Source organism: Populus euphratica, unplaced genomic scaffold (genome assembly GCF_000495115.2).
Source record: "Populus euphratica unplaced genomic scaffold, PopEup_1.0 scaffold2.1, whole genome shotgun sequence".
In the NCBI taxonomy this organism is placed as follows: Eukaryota; Viridiplantae; Streptophyta; class Magnoliopsida; order Malpighiales; family Salicaceae; genus Populus; species Populus euphratica.
The window spans coordinates 2602238-2628073 of NW_011499846.1; the positions used below are offsets into that span (position 1 = coordinate 2602238).

Sequence of the window (25836 nt, forward strand, 5' to 3'; positions counted from 1 at the left end):
TTGGATTTAGAGGATGAAAATAAATATAGCTTAGCAGTCAAAGAAAAGTTGTCTTAAGACAGGTGGTTTATCAACTCTGACTGATGACGTGTGCTGAATTACTCCCTTGCTTGCTCGCTGCCGGGTTCTCGAGGAAGCTACAGTTCTTGAATACGGTAAAATTATTTTTTAATTAAAGTAATTTTCAAATAATATATTTTTATTTTTTAAAATTTATTTTTTATATTACTACGTTAAAATAATTTAAAAATACTAAAAATATATTTTAAAACTAAAAAAATAATTTTTTGAAAAGATGGAATTACAATACTAAATATTAAAGCCTAATAGTATTGGGATTATTCAAAGCCTAAAATTCATTTCTATATTAAATAAATATTTTTTTATATCTATATTTATAGCCACAAAGGATTTTACATTCAAGAAATCTTCACGAATTATCCAAAATATACCTCGTATACTAAAAATGAGCATAGAATGACAAAGCAAATCCAAATAATAGGAATATATTGGATCTTGAACAGTAGAAATATAGATATTTGTATATTGAATAGAATAAAATATTTTTCTAATAATAAATCTATTTTCAATCTTTCTATTAAAATTAAATATCACTTCTAACAATCTTAAATTAGTATTTTTATATTATCTTGATGTATTAGAATAATAATTTTTCCAGATACCAATTTTAAATTCTAAATATAAAAAACCAAGAAAAAGAATAAAATTCTTTAACTATCAAACCAAATTTTTAGGTTGATACTGGCATGTCAAGATTTAAAAGTTAATAATGAGTTGATAAATAAAGGTGGAAATGACGTGTATATTGTCTAAAGTTGAGCACGTCAGCAAGAAGACTTGGTTTTAAGTAATCAAGGATTTAACGTAATAAGGCACCAATAATAACAATCTTTTAAATTAAAAGATCATGCACTATATCATTGAAATTCAGCCATGTCGAAGGATCACGTTGAGCTTTCAAATGCTCTTGTTTGACGGTTATAAACATTAAAGATGTATTTTTAAGGTTATTTAAATAATTTCAATTAACGTCTATGCTAATCCAAAAATATTTAAAAAATACAAAAAATCAACAGTAAATGATTATAAATAAACCGAGGAGGTGGATGCATGGTTGGGTATTCATGAGACTTTATTATTCTGAAAATTTTTTAATTTAAGACTTAAGAGAATTCAACAAATATGCAACTATAAGAGTGAAAAATGCTATATACATTTCAGTTTGTTTTATAGGGAATGGTTTTTTTTTTGTAATTATTTTATATTTATTTACTATTAAAAAAATAGTCAACAAAAAATACATTTTAATTAAAGTAAAATTTAATTTAGTTTCTAAAAAATTATTTTTATTTTATTTAGATGAAAAAAACTTTTCAGAAGTTATGAAAAATTTAAGAATGTTTTGTTATTTGTTGATTATATCAAATTTAATCTTTAATCTTTTGATTGCTATATATTTTATTTTAAATTATTTTTTTCAATTTTATTTTCTAGAATTTTATTTCATTTGATTTTTATATTGATTTGGTTTTTTTTTTATTTATTTTTTTATCAATTTTTTAATTGAAAATTTTTATCTATCATATTTGATCCATATTCTTTTAATTACTATTTATTTTTATTTAAAATAATTTATGAAATTGTATATATTTTTAAAATTTCATTATTTTAAAAAAAATTTATGTGTTGAATTTATTTTTTATTATTGAAATTGTATATATTTTTAAAATTTCATCATTTTAAAAAATTTTTATATGTTGAATTTATTTTTTATTTATTTTATTTAAAATAATTTATTTAATATTTTTTTTCAATTTCATACTCTAATTTTTTTTATTTAATATTTTTTTTCAATTTCATACTCTATTTTTTTTTTTGATAGTTCATCCTTGTTAATTTAATAAACTTAAAATAATTAAAATATTCACAAATTATTTTTCAATTTAATTTTCATGATATGGTTAAAATAAAAAGGTATTTTCTAACTTTAATTTTCATGATATGGTTAAAATAAAAAAGTATTTTCTATTTTTTATGACATTATTATATATTAAAAATTAATTTACTTTTAAAAAATTTACTTTTAAAAAGTTACTTTATGAAAAAACTACCTTCTAACACATAAATGAACTAATACAAAAAATAAAATAAAGCTAGACGTATCCAAATTGAAGCGTAAATTGATTTTTGTTTGGGTTATCTCTAATGAATAGCAAAATAACCTTAAACTAAACATTATTATTCCAAGAATCCAAACATCCAAGGTGTCCTGTCCAACTGAAAGGCACAGTTACGGTGCTACCAGCTGTTTCAGCACTAGTCGCCGTAAACTTCTTCCAATCACGAAGGACAGCAGTTAAATCCTTAATCTTCGCATTTATACTCCGACAACAATTAGCATGGACAGTGCTTACTGCCTTAATATCCTTGCTATCTTCGCAAAACCCACTAAAGTAGACAGTGTCCAAGAACCTTGCTTGAAGGCCCAGTTGCCCAAACATTCCCTCGTCCATTAGGTCAAAGAACACATCTTGCTCTTTTTTGCCTGTAGAGTTGTCTTTCCTGCCATACCAGGCATCAAACAATGAGACTGTCTTGTTGTTTGATCTAATATAGTAGAAGCCCGTGTTGATGGGATTCTTTTCAGATTCTGGGTCGCCATTAAACCGGTCAGTACTAATTTCGAGGTCCACGCTTTCGTTATAAATGCTTAGCCTTGAAAGAGGGTTCCTTAGCCACATTACATCAGTATCCTGTAACAAAAATTTGGATCAGTCATCAGCAAAACTAAAATTTCAGCAATATTTCACATTTTTCGAATGTTACAGAAGTAAAGTTCAGTTGATAAAATCACTTGATGTCGACGCAAATTACAATGATAAAGAATTTAAAACCATTTTCATAAACAATTAAGAGTTTAAATTTAGTGTCAACCGGCAAGTTAAGTATAGAACTGTCATCAATCTCTTAATTTAAACGTGGATGCCACTTAAAACTGGAGGTGTGAGTTTAGTTCCTGGATAATGCAACTGGGTTTGCTTAACTTTTAACATACTGGGCCATGGCTCGACCTTACGGTCATTCTGTGCTAATTCTTACTTGGCTGACAATCAATTGGAGGCCAAAAACCCAGCTAAAGCTGCTTTTGTTTTGTCTCTGTCTAATGATCGCTATCTTGAGCAAAAATTTGTGACAGAAGTTTCTCCAAATAAGTGGGAGAAACAGAGGCAGCACATTTTTCAACTTTGAAGAGCTGTACATGAGAAAATGGGGACTGATCATTCCCAGCTTGAAATCAGGGGAAGTCTTAGAGAGACATTTTAAACCATTACATGCTGTCATGGCATTGAACATCCTTTTCTAGTCCAAGCCGAGATGGGTACCAGCAAGAAACTTTGCAGCAGACTGAAGAAAATTTCAAGAAAGAAAATGAGAGGGGACTTTCTAGAATCTAAAAAACAATTCTCCTATGAAATGATGATGATTTATCTTTACATAAAAAAGTAAGTTCTAACCTAAAATTTATGGGAAAGGGAGATATGAGCTTAATGGAACTAAAAGCTAATAGAAAAATTTAAGGGGTGCTTGGGAGTGTGTTAGTGATTTTTTTTTTTAATATTAAAATAATATATTTTTTAAAAATATATTTTTAATATCAAAACAATTTTAAAAAATTAAAAAAATAATTTAAAACGAAAATGTTTTAAATTTTAATAAAAAAACAGGTTAAAACTCACTCTCAAATATTTTTCTAGAATCTATTTAAGTATATGGTAAAAATTATTTTTTAAAATATTTTTTATTTAAAAATATATTGAAATAATTTTTTTTGCATCATCTATTCAAATCAAAACTATATAAAAACATTAAAAAAAATTAATTTAAAACTACACACACCATTCTATGCAATGTTATTGTTTCGAAGGTGTACTGATGCAGGCTGGTTGGTGCTAGGGGAGTTCGACCTATGCAACTACCTCATGGACCTCTGAAATTCACACGTATTGGTTGATCTACTAGGGACGGTCACCATAAGGTTAGCTGGCTTAAGTAATTCTTGAAGACAATTGTTTTACTGTATCATGAAGGCTAAAATTTCGTTCAGATTAGATAAACAATTCTCTGACTTTGCTCCCTTTTTCCCCTTTCTAGAAATAAAAGATTTTCAACTCCCTGAAAATGTGAAGAATTTCCGTGTTTCTTGTTTTTTTACTCCATGAATAAGGACTCTTAACAGGCAAGAACCTTCAGTCCATATGCACAACAACCCAGATCCCATTAAAAGCTTCAGGGTGACATCCGTGCATGACAGAGACAGTCAATGGACCTGAATCTTCATGTGAACCCAGTTAAAAAAAGTTAAGGAAATTTCATGTGAACCAGGCAAATTCCAAGTCCCCGCTCCCCACGCCTTGATTTCCAAACTTCAGGGACATTGACCGTGCTAGCTCGGTGGCACAACCCTGAAATCGTGAACCTATCCCCTCATGCCTCCGCCCTACCTCAGCCCCAGAATACTCATGCCTCCAAACGTTAACAGTGTTAGAATGATAGAAATTTAGCTTCATTGACTGACAGTTTTATTGGTTAATTTATGTTATTGAAGACGCAGTTATTAAGAGAGTTGGCCAAATTAATAGTCAAGGGGGATGCTCTCAGTCCTTGGCCATTATCAAAGGTTAAATATTATCACAGCAAGATGCTTAATAGAAGTAAAATTCTTTTGGAGTCACTAGTTTTTAATTATATTAAAGTTAATATTTAGAATTGAGGTTCAACCTGATTTTTATTAAATTTTAAACATATCCTTAGTATTATAGAGTTCAAATTGATTCTTATAAATTGGGAAATATGACCGGTGTTCCTAAACGAGTTAATTAAGCATAAATATTCTTTAATTTCATTTATTTAATTACTTAATTTGCAGACATTAAAATGCTAGCCGAGACACAGTCAAACCAAAACACAGAAATTAATGGAGATTTTAACAAGAAACGTACCGTGAAAATGAAGTTGTAGCCACGCTTGAGAACATCTAATAGAAAAAGAGTTCTTCTCCACATCATGTTGATAAAATCTCGTGACATATAAATTTTTTCTCCTCCAAAATCAACACCTTCTGTTTCCAGCTTGTAACAGTTTAGCCCCTTGAAAAAACACATCTCATAAGCAATTTGATCGACAGCAACTACGAGTAGATGATCAAGAAGTGGCCTAGTGTCCTCTCCTAGCCAAAAACTCTCCAGAAAAAGATCAAGCATTGTTGTTTCGGCATCAACACTCTGTTCTACATAAGCCTGGTTAACAACGGTAATAATCACTGTTTTGTTAGGTGTTGAGGCTTTCACTAAAGCCAATTCAAGCTCATCTGTTGGAAACTTCAACGTTTTCAAGTCCTGCGTGACCGAAAAAAAGAGTGATTACTACACCAAAGGACAATAATAAAACAATGGGCTATGTACATCACGCACACGCAAAGACGAATACTTACAGTTTGTGAGTGAGATGAGCAATGGTTAGATCTTTGAAATGAGAATAACAAAGGGTTTGATAGAGAGGCAGACCAGATACAAAGGCAAAGAACACAAGCAAAGAGAATGGAGATGAGTACAGTATTTCCAAGAGAGTTCTTTGAGGAATCCATGTTCATGCTGGGCTTGTTTTGTGAAAGATAACGAGAGGGTTGGTGTAATTTATCATATACAAGGAGAAGAACTTATTGGCCAAGGTGCGCGTGTGGAAAGACTAGCTCGGTATGTAGGTTAGAATGGTCATGCAACATGTGCATGAACCGTATATTAGGTTTATTGGAGTTGTCATCGCGGTTTAATATGGTGAGCACATCAAAACTAGATATGGACTCCAAATCGAATTTTACAAGAAGAAAAAAGAAATGTGAAACCCCCGCACGAATAATCCTGCCAATTTCTCTTGGATGCTTAAAGTAGTAATTTGATATGAACTTTTATCTTCTGGTTAAATTATTTACTTGTTGATGAAGTCTAAAAAAATCCATTTAGCTAGTCTATGAATACGGTTTCCGAGTTAGATAATTGGTTAATTAATTAATCCTAACAATCTCATTCATTCTTCCCAATCAGTGTTTTTTTAGTATATACTTGGTGCTTAGTAGGCTAAGGCGACTTATAAATAGTATACGTAAAAGATCCTCTTTAATGAAGGTACCAAAACTCTTCGATTTTCAAATAAATATCTTTTTAAATAGAGAAAATACAAGAATATTCTAGAAAGAGATGATCTGAAAATATATATTCAGTAGAGAATAAAGATTATAAACCTTGAATTTGAAGGTTTCATGATATATTATAACTTATGAATCTCATCTTTTTGTAAAAATGTTAAAAGGTTTGGAGTGTAATTTTATCCTAATAGCATTTAATGAGGTGTAAATATTTCTTACATCTATATTAATATTTGATAGAAATATAATATGTCTCTGGATGAGTTTTATACACCTAAAAGGTATAGAAAGATAATAGTTCAAAACGTTAGATGTAGCTGAACCCATAGAGGTTAAGCTCTTCCCTTAGGTTAGACCCAGGGGAGGAGGGTCATTCATTTAGACGTGTTCCAAGAGAGATAATAGTCCAACACGTTAGATGTAGCTGAACCCATAGAGGCTAAGCTCTTCCTTTAGATTAGACCCAGGGGAGGAGAGTCATTCCTTTAGATGTGTTCCAGATAGGATGGTCATCCTTTTAGGCATGTTTAAGGAAGGATGGTCATTCTATTAGACATGCCAATAGAAAATGATCGTTATTTTAGACTTGACTAACTGTCAAGTCCAAATGCAATGGATTAGGCCGATTACCAAGTTTATGGTAGTTCAAGTGCCTTGGACTTGACAAGTTTCTTGAATTTGACATGTGAATGATCGTTACTTTAAACTTGACTAACTATTAAGTCCAAGTGCAATAGATTAGGCCGACTACCAAGTTCATAGCAGTTCAAGTGCCTTGGACTTGGCAAGTTCCTTGGGTTTGACATGTGAATGATCGTTACTTTAAACTTGACTAACTGTCAAGTCCAAGTGTAATGGATTAGGCCGACTACCAAGTTTTGTCAGGTTCACATTACCTTAAACTTGGTTAAATGCCAAGTCCAAGTGTTTTAAATTTGACATGTTCACCAGACTCATATTATCTTATTCTTTTAGGTGTGCTTAAGGGAGGATAGTCATTATCTTAGGTGTGCTCAAAAGAAGATGGCTATTACCTTAGACATGCCGGACTATAAAATCCAAGTGCCTTGGATCTGGTATATTTGTCATACTCACGTTACCTTAAACTTAGTGGATGGCTAAATCTAAAACTATCAAGTCTAAATCTAAATATCTTGGGTCCAACATATTCGCTAGACCAACATTACCTTATTTCATTGAGTATGCTCAAGGAAAGATGATCATTTTCTTGGGCCTCCCCAATAAAGGATGCATATTTTTTTGGGCATGCCTAGGGTTAGGCATATTATTAAGCCCAACATGCCTAAGGCTCAATCGGGCTTGGCACACTGTCAAGCCAAGTATGCCTTCAACGAGGCATACTTGTTTTTTTTTAAATTTATATTTATAAATCTTTCTTGATCTGGTGTTTTTTGGTAAAAATATACTGATAAAAAAAATTGATTCATCCCTTTTAAAAATCCTTGTTGCTTTGTAAGTCTGGGATTTACACTAAGAAATTTATCCCAACAACAAGAAACCATTTATATAGATATCTTCTCTAGATTTTTTGCACAAGCAAGAGTCTATTTGTTATTATAATAGAAATTGTTTTTTAAAGTGTTTTTCATTTGAAAATGCATTAAAATAATTTTTTTTATATTTTAAAATTTATTTTTGACATTAGTGCATAAAAAAGATTTAAAAATACAAAAAAATTATTTTTTTAAAAACACTTTTACACTGCAAAAACAAACTCTGTGCCTAAATCAATGCAAATAAATTATTATGCTCTTAACTCACATTTGGGGTAATTGAGTAAAAAAAGGAAGTTTTGGCCATCATACCAGAAGAAAAACAATTTCTATTTTTTCATATTTTTCATCTTAATTAAAAATTTAAAATATATATCTTAAACTAAAATTTGTATTTTGACCTTCAATTGGTTTAAATAAAAAAATCAAAAATAAAAATTTATTGGATAAATTACAATGACCCCTTTAAAATACTATAAGATTACGCACATCATCCATCCATTTGAAAATTTAAAGTTAACCCCTTTTATATCTAAAATGCCCTTAATTATTATTTAGACGCAAAATAATTAAACTAAACGACTTGTAATAGTGAAATTAACATCATTCAAGTACTTGTAATTATTTTCTTTTTTTATTTTTTCTCTAAATTTGTAAGTTTTAATTTAAATGTCCTTTTTAAACAGTAATTAAGGGGAAAAAACAAGAAGAAAAAGGGGAAATTATATAGATACGAGTTATGTCCTCTAGTTTCAATATAAGACCCACGTCAATTAATTTCAAAATTGTTCAAGTGTCTCCATCGATATGAAGGTTTAGACCCCTTCATGAATTCACCCCCTAGGAATAAATACTTCGTTGACAATTTTTAGCATCGCAATGCCCTGGAGGAGGGGTTTCTCTCATTTTAAATCAAAGGTCATGTCGTAAATACGACAATAATCCTTCTTGTTATGTGATGGAATATATTCAATTCATCTCTCTCTTTTTTTTAAAAAAAAAAAAAGGTTTGAATTCAATTTTTTTTCAAGAAAAAAAACTAATGTCATTTTAGCCATGGCTCAAAATTATATATTTTACTTTCCATAAATATTGGGATCATACAATTTAGTCTTATCTAAATAATCATCAATCAAGTTTTTTCAAAGCAGTGTTTAATTGCACGAAAACCAATCAGCAATGATTGCATGAAAAGCATCACAACTGTTAAGAGAGATCGATCTTACATATATGTCTTATTATCATCAATTTATTGTCAAATTAGATCAGAATGTGTATGTTTATGGGGCCAGGGTTGTTAAATGAAATAGGTAAACTGTTAAAGGCACATAGACAACACCCTAGTTCCTGGGCCATTTCAGAGCACTTTCCATTGGCTTTGGAAGTCCTGAAAATCAATTCATGCCCGTTGTTCAAGTTCTTCCTCCAAAAAAAAAAAAATATTCTTTCGCACTTCAACCAGTTTGGTTAAAACAAAGGATGGTCACTGCATGAACACATGATAATGATATAGAATATAAAACTACTGGCTTGGACAAAAAGAACGAAAAAATCTAGGATGAAATCTGACCACTTTCCAATAGATAATACAGAACGAGCACATGATGGTTGAAGATGAATTAGATGCAAGACCAGGATCAGTCTGTCTACAAACAGATGAAATGAAAAAAACGACGACGAAAATAGGCAACATGGACACCATCCAAAGAAAGAGGAAAGGGGAAAAAATTATGAACAGAAATAAGAAATGTAACACGGAAGAAATGGATGCGACGTAGAGATGATTGTGGCAGCCTTGTGTAGGAAATTGGTTAAAGAATATGGCAGACCCTATGTTTTCTCTTGTGTTTCTTACGCTTTGGAGGCTGGAGTACTGCCTTGATGGCAGCATCAAAGACAGCTTTCACATTCTGCATATACCACAGAAAATGCTTCAACATTGCTGCAAATTTTTACAATATGCTAGAAGTGTTACTAAATGTGCCTTGTGCTGTTTACACCTTCTGTCTGTTGACATGTATGGCTAGTGATGATCTATGCTCGTGTGTAAGTAGATGGATTATAGTACTAGGAACCTCAGTAACCTTTCAACTAACTTCTTTACCCTGCTTCCCTTAAAAGGCCCTCGGATATCAGATATCAGAGGGGCAACAGGGCCAAGTTAGCTCCATGGGAACAGGGCTGCCCTAGCATCCTCACGGTGGAAAATGATGTCTGATCAGTTAACTAATTTATGAGAAAATATACAGATGTGAGACAAACCTGCTGCGTCTTTGAGCTGCACTCTACATATGCCAGCGCTCCTATTTGCTCCTGTAGTTCTAGACCCTGGTAATAATAAAGCAAGAAGTCATATACAAAGATTTTGACTAATTATCTAACTATAAAATTTTTACTGCCGCGGCAGCAGAATCACTGCAATCAGGTCTGAAGGATGGAAATATAAGAAGTGAATGCCTACCTGCTCTGTAGAAATGGTGCATGCCCCAGGATAATCCAAGAGAAACTGACGATCTTCTCTCAGATCTGTATTTAACATAAAATATTCATAGCTGAAACAATAACAACAACATGCGCATCTCAAACATAACGAACCACCAGATGGAACACCTCGCTACACGAAGATCACAATATACTTTTGAATACAATTGCTTTGAAGGCACCAAATACAAAGCAACACAAACATGAAAGGGTAAATGACTTTGTCTTTGCACATTGTCACTTGAACTGTAGAATTCTGAGAAATCACAGGATAAAGTGGCAGAAAAACAAAAGAGTCCTGTAAGAGGCATTACAGACCTCTGAGAAAATGGAAGCATTCATTCATATGCTATATGCATGTGTGAGCTCGTCTACATTGAAACAAAAGTAGCATGCCAGTATATGAGCAGAAACTGGATAACAGTTAGAGCCCCATACAGAGGAACAAAAAACTGAAAACTTGTAGTTTTCTCACTCTCATCAAACACACTTGATTATTTAGAGCACCGGTAAAACTTGATTAATCGAAAAGCAAAGTCCATGCAACACCCATTCAAAGAAGTAATAAATCAATGGAGGGAAGAACACATCACCTAATTTAGTCCCCACAAGAACAATGGGCACTGATGGGGCATAATGTCTGAGCTCAGGGACCCACTTTTCCATCATAACAAGCAACATAAAGAAAAAGGAAACATAGCAAAGGGAAGAATCAGCGGAGTATATACATGTTGCCAGATCAATTTAAATGAAAAGAGAACCCATAAGACGAATCTAGTTGGAAATAAAAAGAAGCTTACTTTTTTTGATACGTTCTCATAGCTTGGCCTACTTATGAGGGAAAAGGCAAGAATGAAAACATCAGCTCCTCTGTAACTTAGAGGCCTCAGCCTGTTGTAGTCTTCTTGACCTGCATGAATTATTTAAAAACTTAGCAGCGTCATTTCATGGTTTCACTTTTCTGAGCCACTTTTGAGACACCACAACAACTTCTCAGCACTAACGAGAAAAGTCACCGTTAATTATGGTTGGTAGACAAGCCAGAAGAAAAGGTTAGGGATCTTCAAAACATATGAAACTGTGTTAAAGTCTTTTCATGACAGAATAAGTGAGTCTCACAATGTCAAACCAGTGACGATCTCTCTTTCCTTGAATAAATCATTTCAAATAATAGCTCCGTGATTCAAATGTTTCTTTTGCAGAATTACACATCAAAATACAACCTTAAACTGGAGTGAACTAAGAGTAAGTTGTACCAACCAAGCCGTCTAGTCTAGAGCATCCAAAAGGCCAACTTTCATTGAAAAAGGGGTTGGATGGAGCATAAAGGGTTGTTTCGAGCAATCAATGCAGATGATATTATGTTCAGCAGAGAAACAGATTTAAAGTAACTATGATGTTGCCGATTGGATGTCATGAAGTGGAAAGCTTAAAACTTTTCAAGAATTTGGGTGTTTAATTAATGGTGGTCATAATTGTAAGATTCCCATTTTCTTAAACTATTCACCAAATTTTGCAGTAAACCAATACATCATCAGAAAAACACAGTAGAAAAAAAGTATTTTCTCTCAGTTCAAAATTCATGAAATAAACCTCATGAAGACATGGTTAAATCACTTTGATCAATTGAAGAACATTTTATCTATTAATAAGCTGATAGCCATGAAGATTATAGGGCAAATTCACATCTTGTAGCCAGATTAGCTAGTCATATACACAAATCAAGAATGAGAAAGAGAAAGAGTACCAGCAGTGTCCCAAAGACCTAGATTCACAGTCTGCCCATTAACCAAAACATTGGCACTGAAGTTATCAAAAACAGTAGGAACATAATCCTGTCAAGAAAACAAAAACCAGCAAAAGAAAGACCCTTTAGAAACCAATATGCACTAACACAAGAATTGCAAAATAAACAATAACAAAAGGGTAAATATCAAGAAAACAAGAAAGAAAAAACTTCAGTTTAGTACAGTAGGGAAGGTGTTGCTAGTGTAAGATATGAGAAGACATGTTTTTCCAACGGCTCCATCTCCAACAGTCACACATTTGATAAACTTTGTTGTTGTTGTTGATGCTGCTGCTGCTGCTGTGGCATTCATTTTTCAAGAGAATTATGTGGTGCTATCTTCTTCTTCTTCTTCTTCCTCTGTTATAGAATGTTTGTTATATATGGAAAGAGAGGGGGGGTTAAAAGGAAAGCAGCAAAATTTTCTAAGGGCTTTTGAAAAGGATCTTTGGATCACTTTAATTTGAGCTGTCATGGAGGCAAAAAGGATCAAGGAAAACAAAGGGAAACATAGCATGACCCCATGGATCACAAATAAATTATTTAATCAAATTGAAAGGCTTGAATTCTTCCAAAAATGAAAAAGAAAAACTTTGACTAAATCAACCATTTAAATTCGTAGAATTGAGACCGTCACTCCTTCGAGAGTTGCCTTTTCTTTTTCCTTTTTAAGAATCTAAGAACACAAGCACCAAGTAAAACACAGATATGGAAACGCATGTCACAGAGTGATATACATGAGCTTTCATATCGTTGTCGGCTGAAACAGATATACACTATGCATTTGTAATATCCATATTTATATTTCTCAAAATATTGAAAGGGTTGCTCTGCTTGTAATTACTCTGGGATTCGAATTGAAAAGATTATGAGAATGTAAATTTCTTTTATGCAGCTAATTTATGTTAACTTCAAGAAATTGCTGGTTAGTAAAACTTGAAATTTTGTGATTTTAAATTCAATAGTTTTAACGTCTTTTTACAACTACTAAAAGGCTGTATTTTATAAGACTTAACTTCCAGGTGAAATTAATACTCGTTATCTCTGAGGGCGGTCCAAACTAGTTTTTATATAAGCTGATTTATTTATTAAAACAATATTGTTTTGATATTTTAAAAAAATAAATTAATATTATTTTTTGTTTTCTAATTTGAAGAATTATATAAATTTATTGATTTACAAGTTCATTCGCTGCAAACAATAAACTCAACATTTCTCTAGATTTAAGATTTATGGCGTATCCTTGATTATAAAAATATAATTATAGTGTTAATGATCTCGTAAGGTTTGTACTCTTTTTTTCATTAAGTCAAAAGGAGTACTGTATTTATACTAATAGGAAGACAACAAATCAACAATGGAATTATTGTCGTTCCCCTGCCCGCTGTATTCCATGTGGACAAAATAACAATTGTCGTCTATTGTCCGTTACCTCGACGGCAATAGAATAATTGTCGTTTCTTGGAATCTTGTTTGTGCACATTATTTTACTTTTGGAGATTCACGCAGTGTCACGGGGAAATTACGGCTAGCTGATTAGTGGCCTTGCACCTGTTCCTTGCTGAGGGGTTGGATTTTTTTTTTTTTGAATAAAAAACAATGTCTAAATATTAAAAATGAGTAAAAATATATATAAAAAATGTTATGAAAAATATGTAAAAATATTAATTAAAAATATTAATTATTTTCATTAAACCTTCTATTTGTTTTTCTTTTCCTCATCTGCATAGTCTTTCATTATTTTTTTAGTCCCTAATCATTTTTTAGTCCCTTTTCTTCTTTCTTGCCTCTAATTTCACTCCTTAAATTCTTTTTATTATTTTTATTTTTATTTACCTATCTTGTCACAAAAAATATAATAAATGAAAATTCAAAAAATAACAAAAATTCATTAAACTTCATTAAAAACATATTTTTTTGTTGAAAAAATTTATTTTCAAACATACATGGAAAATTGAGTGATTATTTCTGCAATCTCTACGATTGCAGTTTTTCATTTCCTTTCCAACTTCAGCAGAGTATTTGTTGGCAGATTTTGCTGTGATTGTTTCTGCAAGTGTCCAAGGGATATTATATACAGATTGGTAGTTTGGTGTTGATAGTAACTAGCCATCAAATTGCATGTTGAGGGGAAAATTGCAAACCACTATTTCTAAAGTAGTTTGGATTTATTGGAGAGAAGGGTATGGGTTTGTTCATGTGAAGCAATCTTTGATTTGCAGCGTCTAGAAGGACGGAGGGAACTGAAGCAACCTTTATTGAAGCCTCACTTTCATCACAGAAACAAGTAGAAAAATGATTACGTTGAGCATATCAGCATGGAGACACCATGCATGGAACGGAAAGAGCTGCTGAACATGGCTGCTGGAGTCGGATGTAAGGCAAGCATGAAGCATCTGTCTTTTTATATATTAAGGACATTTGATCCATGCTTTAGAAAAGGTATACAAGGGGAAGAAACGGAACTGAAAATATAGACGAATATGTGTTTAATGATCATGTATAAAATAAAATTATTATATTTGTTTGATGATGCAGAAGACAATACATAATATGTTAAAATTTAAGCATGGTTGTTTTTTATTTGATTTAGTTTTTATTTTTAGAAATAATTAAATTAAAATTTTATAAAATATAAAAAATAAAATTAAAATTAGTTTTAACTAACTGGTTTTAATTCAGTTTTATTTAATTATTTTATATTAAAACAGCAACTCGTTGTTATATTAAAAATAAAAAACTATATTGTTTTGGGTTTTTTTTTAAAATTTTTATTAAAATTGATTTTGATTAGGTTTGGTTTTTTAATTTGGTGAGGTTTATTTTTAATTAAACCGATTCAGTTAATGTTTTTTAGTTTTAAATTTATAAAACCCCTACCAAACCAAACCACACTATGTACTTTTAAAAATATTTTAATTAGTTTAATTAATTTTTTTATAATTTTCTTAATTTAATTAGTTTGTTAATTTTTTTACTGGACCGCTCTTAAAAACAAGTTTTCACTTATCACATCCGGGTAAAACCTCGAGTTCCGATAACCTGCCCGGTGGCGGGTCTTATAAAACTGATCATTACAATTCCGAATGAAAAAAAAAAACTTATTTGACTCTCATTATAGATCAACGATGGATCTAGCACTTCTTTTGTAATCACATGACTTTGGACCTGACGAACCAAGTTATCGGTTGGGGCCCTGTCAAACGACAGGTCGCTTAGAGGGCATGCGTGAGAAAAAGGGTCCGGTTTTTTATCCACGGAGAAAGAAAGCAAGAAGAGAAGTTTTAAAAAAAAATGGAATCAAAAGCAGCGGCACCGCCATACCAAAGTTCTGCAAGATTCGCGGACTCTCAATGTTACCCTCAATACACTGCTTCTCTCAAATGTAAAGCAACAGCTCCCTTCTCTCTCTCTCTCTGATTTGGCAAGTTTGCTTTTTATTGCATGTTTAATGTTCAAGAATGCATCTTTTTACACTTGATTTTGCATGTCTATGTATAACTCTCACCAGCATGATTGTAATTTATATTCTTGATCCTTTTCCCTTGGTGGGCTCTTGAAAATTTACTTATTGGTCTTAGTTTTGGTGTATTGTATTGTTGATGTTGGATGGGAATGAGAAGTTATGCTTGGATTGGCTTTGTGGGTTATTCTTGGAAGTAAAGAGTGATCATAAAAATGAAACCTTTTTATTCAGAATCCATTTTCTGTTAATAAATTAATGAACCCCTGTAAAGTAAATCGATTAGTCTTTGTTCTATACACCACTAGAATGTAATTCTTTAAGAAGAACATACAGTTGGGAGCATTCCACATAATTCTATCACCTATGCTAGGAAAAAAAGGGGGTTTTGTAGTATGCTGCTGGGATGTTATTATGACTTGGATACGGATTGAAAAAGCAAAGCTCGAATTATTTTACTTGGATTTGCAGCATCTATCTTCCTCAAGGTCTATCTCCAAGTCGTGTTGAGCTTTACTTTGTTGTACACAGTGCAGCATGTGCTAGTTGTCGTCGTTAGTACTGTAAATCTTCTATTACGTGTATCTATTTCATTTCTTATAGTAGATAGCCCCTAAACCCTAAGATTTAGTTTGTGTATTGAGAAATGGGGAGTCGTAACATCTAAAAATGGTCATGGTTTGTGCATGAGTTTATTAGAAGTTCTGATAATGGCTAAATTGAAGGGATGGCTTAATGCTGTGAATTTGTAATGAGCTTTCATGTAGTTAGACGATAAACTAAAGGAAGACCTTGTATAACCGCCTGTTATTTTATTTGATTGGTGGAGGCATTTGGAGCTTTGCTTGATTCAATTCAACTTGAAACTCTTGTCCTGGATATTCTTATGCACATTCCATCAGCACCATATTTTTATGTTAGATGCAAATTTGCAGGCTTGGAAGAGTTTGGCCCGGACAAAAGTAAATGTCAAGAGCATTTTGATGTTTACAAGGAATGCAAGAAAAAGGAGGTATTGATTTTGTTTTTTCTGATGTTTAAAAGCTCTTTACTCTCATTGGAAAATAGTTAAACAAAAAAATACATGAAATGATGGTAGGGTTGTATTTTCTTCTGTATATCAAACTTTCTTAATATATGCATTTTGTTATTTTTTATTTTTCATAACAGAGAGAAGCACGGTTGGAACGCAACAAGAGTCGCTCCCTCTTCTCATGAAAGCTGTTGTGGAGATCTTGCTCACAAAAAGCGCTGATCCTATTTTCTTTATAGAGCTAGCTTTATAAGATGTTGGATTCCAACACAAATTGTCAAACTGAACTGTGTTAGGGCATGGAGAGTAACTTTAATAATGTGCATTTGTATATGTACAGCCGTAAAATGTGAGATCAACAACCACTTGTTGGATTCAAATAATGCTAGCACTATGTCTTTTGCCTGAATGCAATTTATTTGACAAAACGTTGTAAAGAACGGTCTTAATTTTCCTCATAAAAGTTGCTCAAAGCTCGAAATGTCAGGAGACTCTTCTAATATGAAGGCTAACACCGTTGCCAGGTTGCACAACCAGCCCAAACCAGGGTGAATGATGGTATGCTGGTGACAACGAGAAGCTAAACTTCGATAGGATGAGTGATAGGATCAGCCCTGCCATGGCAAAGTGTTGGCCTGCACAGATAGGAGCACCCATTCGGAATGGCATATAATCCGATGGACTCGTGCTGGATCCCAGAATTCCTTTGGCAAATCTTTTGGGAATGAACTGATGTGCATCAGGCCCCCATAGATCAGGATTCTGTTGTGCTACTGGGATTGGAATTTGGATGTTTATTCCTTTTGGGATTGTGATGTATTTAAACTATAAATCTTGCTGGGCTCTTCTGATCACAAACACCACAGGTGGATAAAGGCGCATTGTCTCTTGGATCGCCATTGGAAGCTGCTCGTAAATTGTTGAAAGTCAAGATTAGAATTTCCAGATTACGACTCGTATGAATTTCTCTGCGTGTGGTAAGGAACACTGACAGTTTTCATATTTCGAAGCATGTCAGCATCTGTAAAGTTATTTTTACAGATTTCAAGCACCTCCGCACGAGCACGAGCTTTCCATTCTTGATTAGCCGCCAATAACATCAAGCACCATGAAGCTGTGATGGCAGTGGTTTCATGACCAGGAAGGTATATGGCCTTGCAGTTATCCACTATGAACCTGTCAAGAGAAACATCTGATGGAAAGCTTTCTTGGTCACCATAACTTTTGTCACCCTCTAGTATCATTTGCAGAAGGTCCTTCTCGTAGCTGGCCGCAGCCCTGCCCTTCACAACCTTCAATATCATTGAGTTAGTTTCTTTCTCCAATTTCCATATCTCCCGATTGTTTTTGGTAGGAATATTTCTGCTTTGGAAGCCACAACCAGGATTCCATCACTAGTCAAAAAATATGAACAGCCATCTGCTCAGGACAAGTTTAGGGCTCGTTGGTATTATTTCTGTTTCTAAAAACTAAATTGGAAACTATAAACGAAAACTTTTTTGTTTTTGTTTTTAAAAACCTCAAAAAGCAACAACTGATTGTCAGATTTTTTCAAAACCAAATAGAATGGTTTTCAGGAAGTATATCAGTCGTTGTTGGTTTTGCTTCTTCTTTATAAGAAAAAAATCAAACAAAATTTATTTTAATAATCAAGTTTGGAATAAATCATACCTTGAGCCAGGAATCCCGATGAACCTTCTGGACATTACATCTTGAAGAGTTGTCAGCATCGAGAATATTTCTTCTCCTTTGGTGTAATTGCTTCCAAAACAAGCTCTTGATATAATATCTGCTGATAAACTTGCTTCTTAACTCCAGGTCGATGTTTATTTCTGCCATGCCTCCGTCACCTTCAATTCTGCTCTCCCAGGATCTTACCATTGTGGTTGTAGTGTCCACCATTAGGCTCACCATGCTCTAGAAGAAAGATCATTAGTCTGATGGTTAGTGCACCAACTTAAAACTGGAAGAAAAAAATAGATATTTACCTTAACCTTATCCATGTAGAATTCTGGAGCAATTATCTTTCTCTGATGGCTCCAAATAAGGCCATTTATTGAGAAATACTCTGTCCAAGCAATGGTCCACGATCTTTGGACAGATAAGAATTATGAAGGTTGCCCTACGCTCATAGATGTACAAAGGCTTATTTCTTTCACCATTTCTATATCTACCGTGCATAATTGTTGTATTTTTCAGTTTAATTAGTAATTTAAATAATACAATTAAAAAAATGCAACACCAAAAAAGTAAGAAGAACTCGGTCTGAGACTACTCAAATTATGAAACAACTCATTGTTGAAGGGAAACATTGAAATATATAAATAATCAGGTAAGCAAGGTTAACTTTTAAACTTTGCAATTATTGATATAAAATTAAGATAATCTAATAAAAAATATATGAAAAAAAGCTTGAAAACTAATTTTTAATAAATCAAATGAGAATATGATAACTCTATTAGAAAATAAAAAGAAAAAAGTTGAAGCTCAATATCTAACAAATAAAATATTAATGAATGAAAAAATATATAATTAAAAAAAGGTTGGGAAAAACTTGATTTGGACCGACTTAGGTTAAAATGCAAAATCTTTGACTCAAACACGATACTAAGGTGATTATGTTTGAAAGAAAATTGAATAAAATCATAAAAATCAATTATCGAACAACTCAAAGTTGAAAGATGAAAATAAAAAAAAATAAAAAAATCAAAAAAAAAATACGAGCCAACTCAGATTAACTCGTAAACCTTGTTACTATGAGCATGTGATTGAGGTAACATAATAGAAAGGAAGGAGAAAAAATATGAAGACCAATTTCTAATAAATCAAAAGTTAAAGAATAAAATTAAAAATAAAAATAAAATTCAATTCACATTAACCTTAATCATCAACCTTGGACTAACACCATAGCAACAAAAAAAAAATAGTTAATCCAGGATAACCAAATAGAATGGAAACAAAAAATAATATAGGAAGATTAATTTCAAATAAATTAAATATTAAATGATAAAATTAAAAAAAAATTAATTTAACAAAAGAACTACAAAAATAAAAGTCAACTTACTTTAACCTTTAAAACTGATGACTCCAGTTATAAACACAAAACTAATCCTATAGAAAACAAACTATAAAAAATAACAAAAAACAACTCTAAGAAAAGAAGGACAAAAAATAAGAAAAAATTAGCTTAAAAAATGAAAAAAAAAACTCGAGCGAACCTCCTAAACCCGATCTAATATCTAAAACTCGTAATCAATAAAATCTTTTACTTGAATTCAATCAATAAACTTAATTCCCAATCAATTTAATTTTGAATGAAGAAATCATAGAAAATATTAATAAAAAAAACTTGCAAAAGCAGAAAAAAAAATAGCAACAAAAAGAATTGGGATAAAAATTGATAGAAAAAACCCAAGGATAAAATTATATAAAAAAAACAGAAAAAAATAGGAATCAAATTTAAAAGATTAAGAAATCATAGGAGATGAAATTGAAAAATATTTGTAATTTGATAGATTATTTAAAGATTAAAAATGATAAGGAGTGAAATTGAAAAATATTTATAATTTTATACGATATTTAAAATTAATAAAATAAAAAAAAAATAGGAATCGAATGTGAATAAAAAATAAATTAAAAGGGTTAGCATGGATTTTTGAAAGGGTTGGCATTGAACTCAAGATAGCGAGAGAGAAAATAAAAAAAAATTATTGTTAATATCAAACATGAAACATGTTCAACACGCGTCATTCTATATTATTAAAGGTATCAAAACATTTCAAACCTTGTTGTAAAAGTTAGTATTTAATAATCACAAAGCGTCACATACTCTATACAAAAAATATGAAGGGTTATTTATTCATTCGTGTGTATCACACACAAATAAATTTTTTTAATAATATTTAATATAGGTAAATTATAAAAATATCCTTAAATAACCTTGAAATTTACAACAAAATCAATATAAAATAATACAAAAAATAAAAATCCTTATGATAGAATTATGGCAGTTTCAGTTCCATTATTTTATTGGAATAGTAAAAAGCTAGATTATTTTATTGGAACAGTTAAAAGCTTTTTACAGTCATGGCAGTTTCATTATTTTATTGGAATAGTAAAATGTTTCTTGGAGTACAGTAATTTCTCCTTCTATTTTAGTGTTTTTTTAATTAATTTTAATGTATGCAAGGAAGACACTTTAATTGGGTATGTTGGGCTGCCGACAATATGCACTCTATAATGGATTCGAAAAGATGTTAATTATTACAGCAAGGATTGAGAGGTTAACTTCGATATCCTCTTGCATGGAGTGCAAACAAAAAGATGTTATAGTTATTGACATTACTAGAAATTTAACATATAGTCTCTGGGTAATTATCAAAAGTTCAATGGTAAAACTTGCCAGACCTAACCTGAAAATTGCGTGTGATGATTGACGTGAAAAAAAAAATTGATTATTGAATTAAATACAAATTACAGGATTAATATTTTTTACTAAAGCAATAATATATTATTTTTTTTAGAATTAATAGATTGAATCTAGTTAAATCAATCAAATTATAAAAATTTAATCATGTCAATTGAATTTTTTTATATTAATATTTTTTTTTAGAAATTCAGTTGTATCAAGTTATGAATCATAATTTTTTTATATCTAACTAAATTTTGATATTATTAATTAAGATTGAGACCACGTGATTGTGGTTGTTTTTTAAAATATTTTTTATTTATAAATATAATAAAATAATATTTTTTATTTTTTAAAAATATTTTTTTATATTATTGTATTAAAATATATAAAAATAAAACAATATATTAATTTAAAAAATAATAATTTTTTTTTTAAACATAAAAATAATCATTTGTCCTCGACTTCCTACCCTGGGCTCTATATTTCATTACACGAAAAAATAATGGGCCTGATCTAGTGTTCTTCCCTTTGTGTCCTTAAAAGCCCGACAAAAGAAAGAAGAAGAAGAAGAAGAAGAGGAATTAATAAGAATAGAAAAGAAAAATTTTTTATTTTCTTAAAAATAAATGAAATGACAAGAAAAAAACAATGAGAGACAGAGAGCACACAGAGAGAAAAATCTCTCGTGGAAATCTTCCTTTCTCCTGACCAAAAAACCCTAGCTACCTCCGTCTGTCTTTCTATTCAATTCAGCCCTATTTGCTCAAATTCATCATTAGATATTCAAATCCATCCGAACCCCATGATTTTCCCAAAATCGAAGGGTTATTTCGCCACCAGTTTATCTCTCAAAGCTTGAAACTTCGCTAAAAAAAGATCGAGACTATAGGGTTTTGAAACTGATAGAGAGAAGAATCATGTACAAAGATCGAGGTGGGTTTGGTGGCGGGTCATCAAGATCGGAGATTGTTGGAGGCCCGCTTGATCGAAAGCGTATAAATGATGCGCTAGACAAGCATCTAGAGAAGTCTTCTCCTTCAACTTCGAGAGGATTGAATAATAGTAGTAAGGATAAAGAAAGATTGTCTGTTCCTTCTACTTCTACTGGTAAATCATCACAGCATCAGCAGCATCTTGAACATCATCGTGCTGATTCTCGCTCTGCTTCGCTATCCAAAAACAAATGCTCTGATGGTAGTAGTGATTTCTCTTGATTCTTCGGCTCAGCTTGATCATGTCATTGTTTTTGTGTGTTTTGGGATCTGGGTTTTTGTTGTTTTTGTTTATCATTTTGTTTGTGTTTTTTGGGGGGATTGATTGATTTTTGTTATTTTTAGGGGTTTCGTGGGAGTTTTGGACAGTTATTTGGAGGTGAATGTGTGTTATGGAATCCAGCTTTTTGTGGACAGTTAATGTTGTTTTGGAAGTTTGGTTTTTAGCTGTTCTTTTTGGAGTAATGTGGCTCGGGCGTCTGTAGGTCTTATAGCCAGGGTGATTTTACTTTTAATTTCTGGTGTGTATATGTTATGGTGATTTTTTTTTAGCTTATTTGGTGGTATGGGATCTTGGTTTGTGGAGTGACGATAATGATTTTTTGTTTTATTTAGCTAGTTAATTAGTTGTATGTGCGTTTTTAAGTGGAAAAAATATGGTTTTTGTTATGGTAAATTGATGATGCTCGAATTAATTATTATTTTCACTCGCTTCCGTTCTTGCATTTGTCTGATGTTAATATTGTTGTTTGAGTGTAAGGAGTTTCACTACATTTTGACTTATGCCTTTGTAAAAATAACTGGCTCCGAGCATTGTTTAATCCAATCAAGAATTTAACTTTGGCATTTCCCTTGCTCGTTGTATGTATACTGTATACGGTACATTCTAGCCGCCAATAGATCTTCGTTTGTTATGTTTTCTGTTGACTACCAATGTATTATTGACATTTTGCATGAGATAGTATATATAGAGAGTCCTTTACAGCTAAGAATAATAGGTAAGGATTTAAGTGCGCTTCTTTTTCTTACTCCTTCTGTTTGTGGAATTGCAGTGGTTGTAGAAAAGGATGTTTAAACCTAATGCCATCCATTTGGATTCCTTTGACTACTTGGATTCTATGTTAATTTGGTCCTGTTCCCCAACCTATTTAATTTAGGCCCTTGTGGCTTTGCTTATTCTCTATTCTCTACTCAATTATCAATGTAAGGTCATTAATAATCATCTGCTTATGATGCCCTTATTTGGATGAACCGCAGAGGAATCTGAGACAGACAGTGAGGAGTCTGATGTTAGTGGTTCTGATGGAGATGATACATCTTGGATCTCATGGTTTTGCAATTTGCGTGGAAATGAATTTTTCTGTGAAGTTGATGATGAGTACATTCAGGATGATTTTAATCTTTGTGGATTGAGCAGTCAAGTTCCATACTATGATTATGCACTTGATCTTATATTGGATGTTGAATCTTCTCATGGTAAGCAATTCTTTGCAGTAAATAGGACTACTGCTTGTTTGTAATTACTGTTTAATTTGTTATATAGGCTTCTCAATGTTCCAGACTGGACTGGTTATGTTCCTTCCAAACTCTCTACCCTTTTTTTGGAATCCAGTTCGCTTGTTATGTTTTTCTGATGCTTGCTAATCTCTTTAAGTTGAAGTTTCACATGGCCCATGTCCATAATCTATGACCATGCTAAAAAAAAATGCAGAATCTAGGCTTGGGCAGCTGATTCTTTATAACGTGCATGGTGGTCTTAACATGTACTATTTTGTGACTTTGTTCATTATTGTTGGATTGTGTTGGTCTTGAAATAAGTGATTGAATAATTTAAGGAGTCCTAGCTCATAGGGTAATGGTATAAATGAGACATTGCTTTGAATGAAACTTAATGTGGGTGATGAAAGTTCAAAGCCTGAGAAATCCACTTTAGGTGGCCATGTTTTCTGACATCCTAGAAATAGAAGAGGAGAGTTTGTAGCTTGATCAAGTTTTCTCACACTAATGGATCCATGGTTCAGTGTGGAACCTGTGCATCATTGTGTGTATTGTATTGTGGTGTTAAGCTTCTTCCATGCATTTGCACATTCTCAGGTGATATGTTCACTGAAGAACAGAATGAGTTGGTGGAATCCGCAGCAGAGATGCTCTACGGTCTTATTCATGTGCGTTACATACTTACTAGCAAGGGGATGTCTGCAATGGTAATATTCTTTAGTGCTGCTTCCATCAGTTTCCTCTGCTATTCTTTTGTTTGTCATCTTGTCTTATTTAATTGGGCATTAAATGTTGTTTTGGAAACTTCAACAGTTGGAGAAGTACAAAAACTATGACTTCGGGAGATGCCCACGAGTTTATTGCTGTGGACAGCCCTGCCTTCCAGTTGGTCAATCAGACATTCCTCGTTCTAGTACTGTCAAAATCTACTGTCCAAAATGTGAAGACATCTATTACCCTCGATCCAAGTATCAAGGCAGTATCCTTCCAGGAGCCTGTTTGGTATTGTAGTAATAATTGCTTTTCAAAGTGTTTTTTGCTTGGAAATGCATTGAAACAATTTATTTTAAAAAAATATATATTTTTAATATCAGTATATCAAAACGATTAGAAAACACCAAAAAATAATTAATTTGAAGCAAAAGACAAATTTAATTTTTTATAAAAATACTTCTCAACTGCAAAAACAGTTTCAACTGCAAAAACAAATAGGGCCTAGAATACCAGTCATTAGCAACTTGATATCATTTTGTATAATTGGAATCTGCTCATGCCATGCGCGGTATCTTTAAAGATTTTACTTCCTCTGGTTATTGTTTTCTACTGACCTGGAGTCCCCATTTATTAGATATGATTCTGCTGAACATTTAACTTTGGGACCAAACTTGTATCTGCATGCTCAACGATATTATGCTTCTGATTTTAGATAGTCTGGCCAATTAGGTTGAACTATGTGCTTAAATGTGTATTGCATTGTTTTTATGGCTTTATATCAGAATTTACATGTTTAAAGTTGCACTCTGTCTTGTTTCTATATGAAAATTTCTTTGACATTTGCCTAGACATTGATGGAGCTTATTTTGGAACCACATTCCCTCACCTATTTTTGATGACGTATGGACACCTAAAGCCACAGAAAGCAATACAGAGCTACATTCCAAGAGTTTTTGGCTTCAAACTCCACAGGCCATGACACGGAGTTGCAAAAATTTGTTTGAGGTCTCCTTTGGTTGACAGTTTGTACTTTGCCTCTTTTGTTTGTTTAAGCGCAACAATTCTTAACAAGCGAGGTGAAGGTGCGCAGCAAACGATTCTGGAAAGATCGCCGATTAGTTTCAAATGGAAAATGCGATATGGGCCATTAGTTAACCTACCTAAGTTTTTATCTGTGAATTTAACAGAGCGTTTGTAAGCTTTTCTTTTCTTCATCTTTTTTTTTCCTATGAACTTGAGGAATTATTTCAAAGTGTTTTGCATTGTAGTTTTCCCAGTATCTATCTCCTTTTTTTCATGATCATGGTGCCTTACCATGACAGCTCCCGATAGTTCGTCCAGATTCCTTATCCTGATTGCTATCTGCAGACCATTTGGAAGATGTGAATTGTTTGTCCTTACCTTGATTCCTTGCCTGCAAGAGCTGGGAGCCCTGCTAGTCCATTTGTTTGTAGTTTATAAAGGGAATCATGGTAGGCACCGAATTTCTTCAAGTAACAGTGAAAATGACTTGATGTGTGGTCGGATCAAGAAACTTCCTCCTCCTGATTTCTCCACGCATGTCTTTCTACTACCAACAAGCGTTTGATGTATAACATGTCTGAACATGATAATGACATGACCATAGGAATATAAATCCAGATTTTGAACCTGTGCTCACTTTCTCCATGGCGCCCAAGCTGCACGCTTGCGCTTCAACTAGGTGTACTGGGGCGGCATTCA

The 25836-nt window shown here is 32.3% G+C and overlaps 3 protein-coding genes and 1 pseudogene across 5 annotated transcripts; 1 reads left to right on the top strand and 3 right to left on the bottom strand.

The window, feature by feature from the left end:
- Positions 1–2189: 2189 nt before the first annotated feature.
- Positions 2190–5730, bottom strand: LOC105131362 (uncharacterized protein At1g28695-like). Its single transcript, XM_011034296.1, has 3 exons — positions 5513–5730; positions 5022–5417; positions 2190–2774 (listed from the first exon to the last, which is right to left on the bottom strand). Exons 1-3 carry the CDS (start codon positions 5669–5671, stop codon positions 2250–2252), a joined length of 1080 nt encoding a protein of 359 aa, XP_011032598.1. The 5' UTR covers positions 5672–5730; the 3' UTR covers positions 2190–2249.
- Positions 5731–9267: 3537 nt separating this feature from the next.
- LOC105131370 (rac-like GTP-binding protein RAC2) lies at positions 9268–12734 on the bottom strand. Of its 3 annotated transcripts, none has more exons than XM_011034315.1 (8): positions 12612–12734; positions 12189–12358; positions 11966–12053; positions 11019–11128; positions 10812–10875; positions 10199–10263; positions 10000–10065; positions 9268–9647 (listed from the first exon to the last, which is right to left on the bottom strand). In XM_011034315.1, exons 2-8 carry the CDS (start codon positions 12315–12317, stop codon positions 9549–9551), a joined length of 621 nt encoding a protein of 206 aa, XP_011032617.1. In that variant the 5' UTR covers positions 12318–12358; positions 12612–12734; the 3' UTR covers positions 9268–9548. The 3 variants fall into 3 exon arrangements, with proteins under 3 accessions (XP_011032617.1, XP_011032626.1, XP_011032609.1); XM_011034324.1 differs by having other exon boundaries at positions 12189–12364; XM_011034307.1 differs by lacking the exon at positions 12612–12734 and having other exon boundaries at positions 12189–12570.
- Positions 12735–16779: 4045 nt separating this feature from the next.
- LOC105138105 (cytochrome P450 714C2-like) lies at positions 16780–17888 on the bottom strand (annotated as a pseudogene).
- Positions 17889–21510: 3622 nt separating this feature from the next.
- On the top strand, positions 21511–25440 carry CKB4 (casein kinase II beta subunit 4). Its single transcript, XM_011034335.1, has 5 exons — positions 21511–22105; positions 23161–23379; positions 23998–24107; positions 24214–24379; positions 24963–25440. The coding sequence occupies exons 1-5, from the start codon at positions 21829–21831 to the stop codon at positions 25091–25093; spliced, it is 903 nt and encodes a 300-aa protein (XP_011032637.1). The 5' UTR covers positions 21511–21828; the 3' UTR covers positions 25094–25440.
- The last annotated feature ends 396 nt before the right edge of the window (positions 25441–25836 follow it).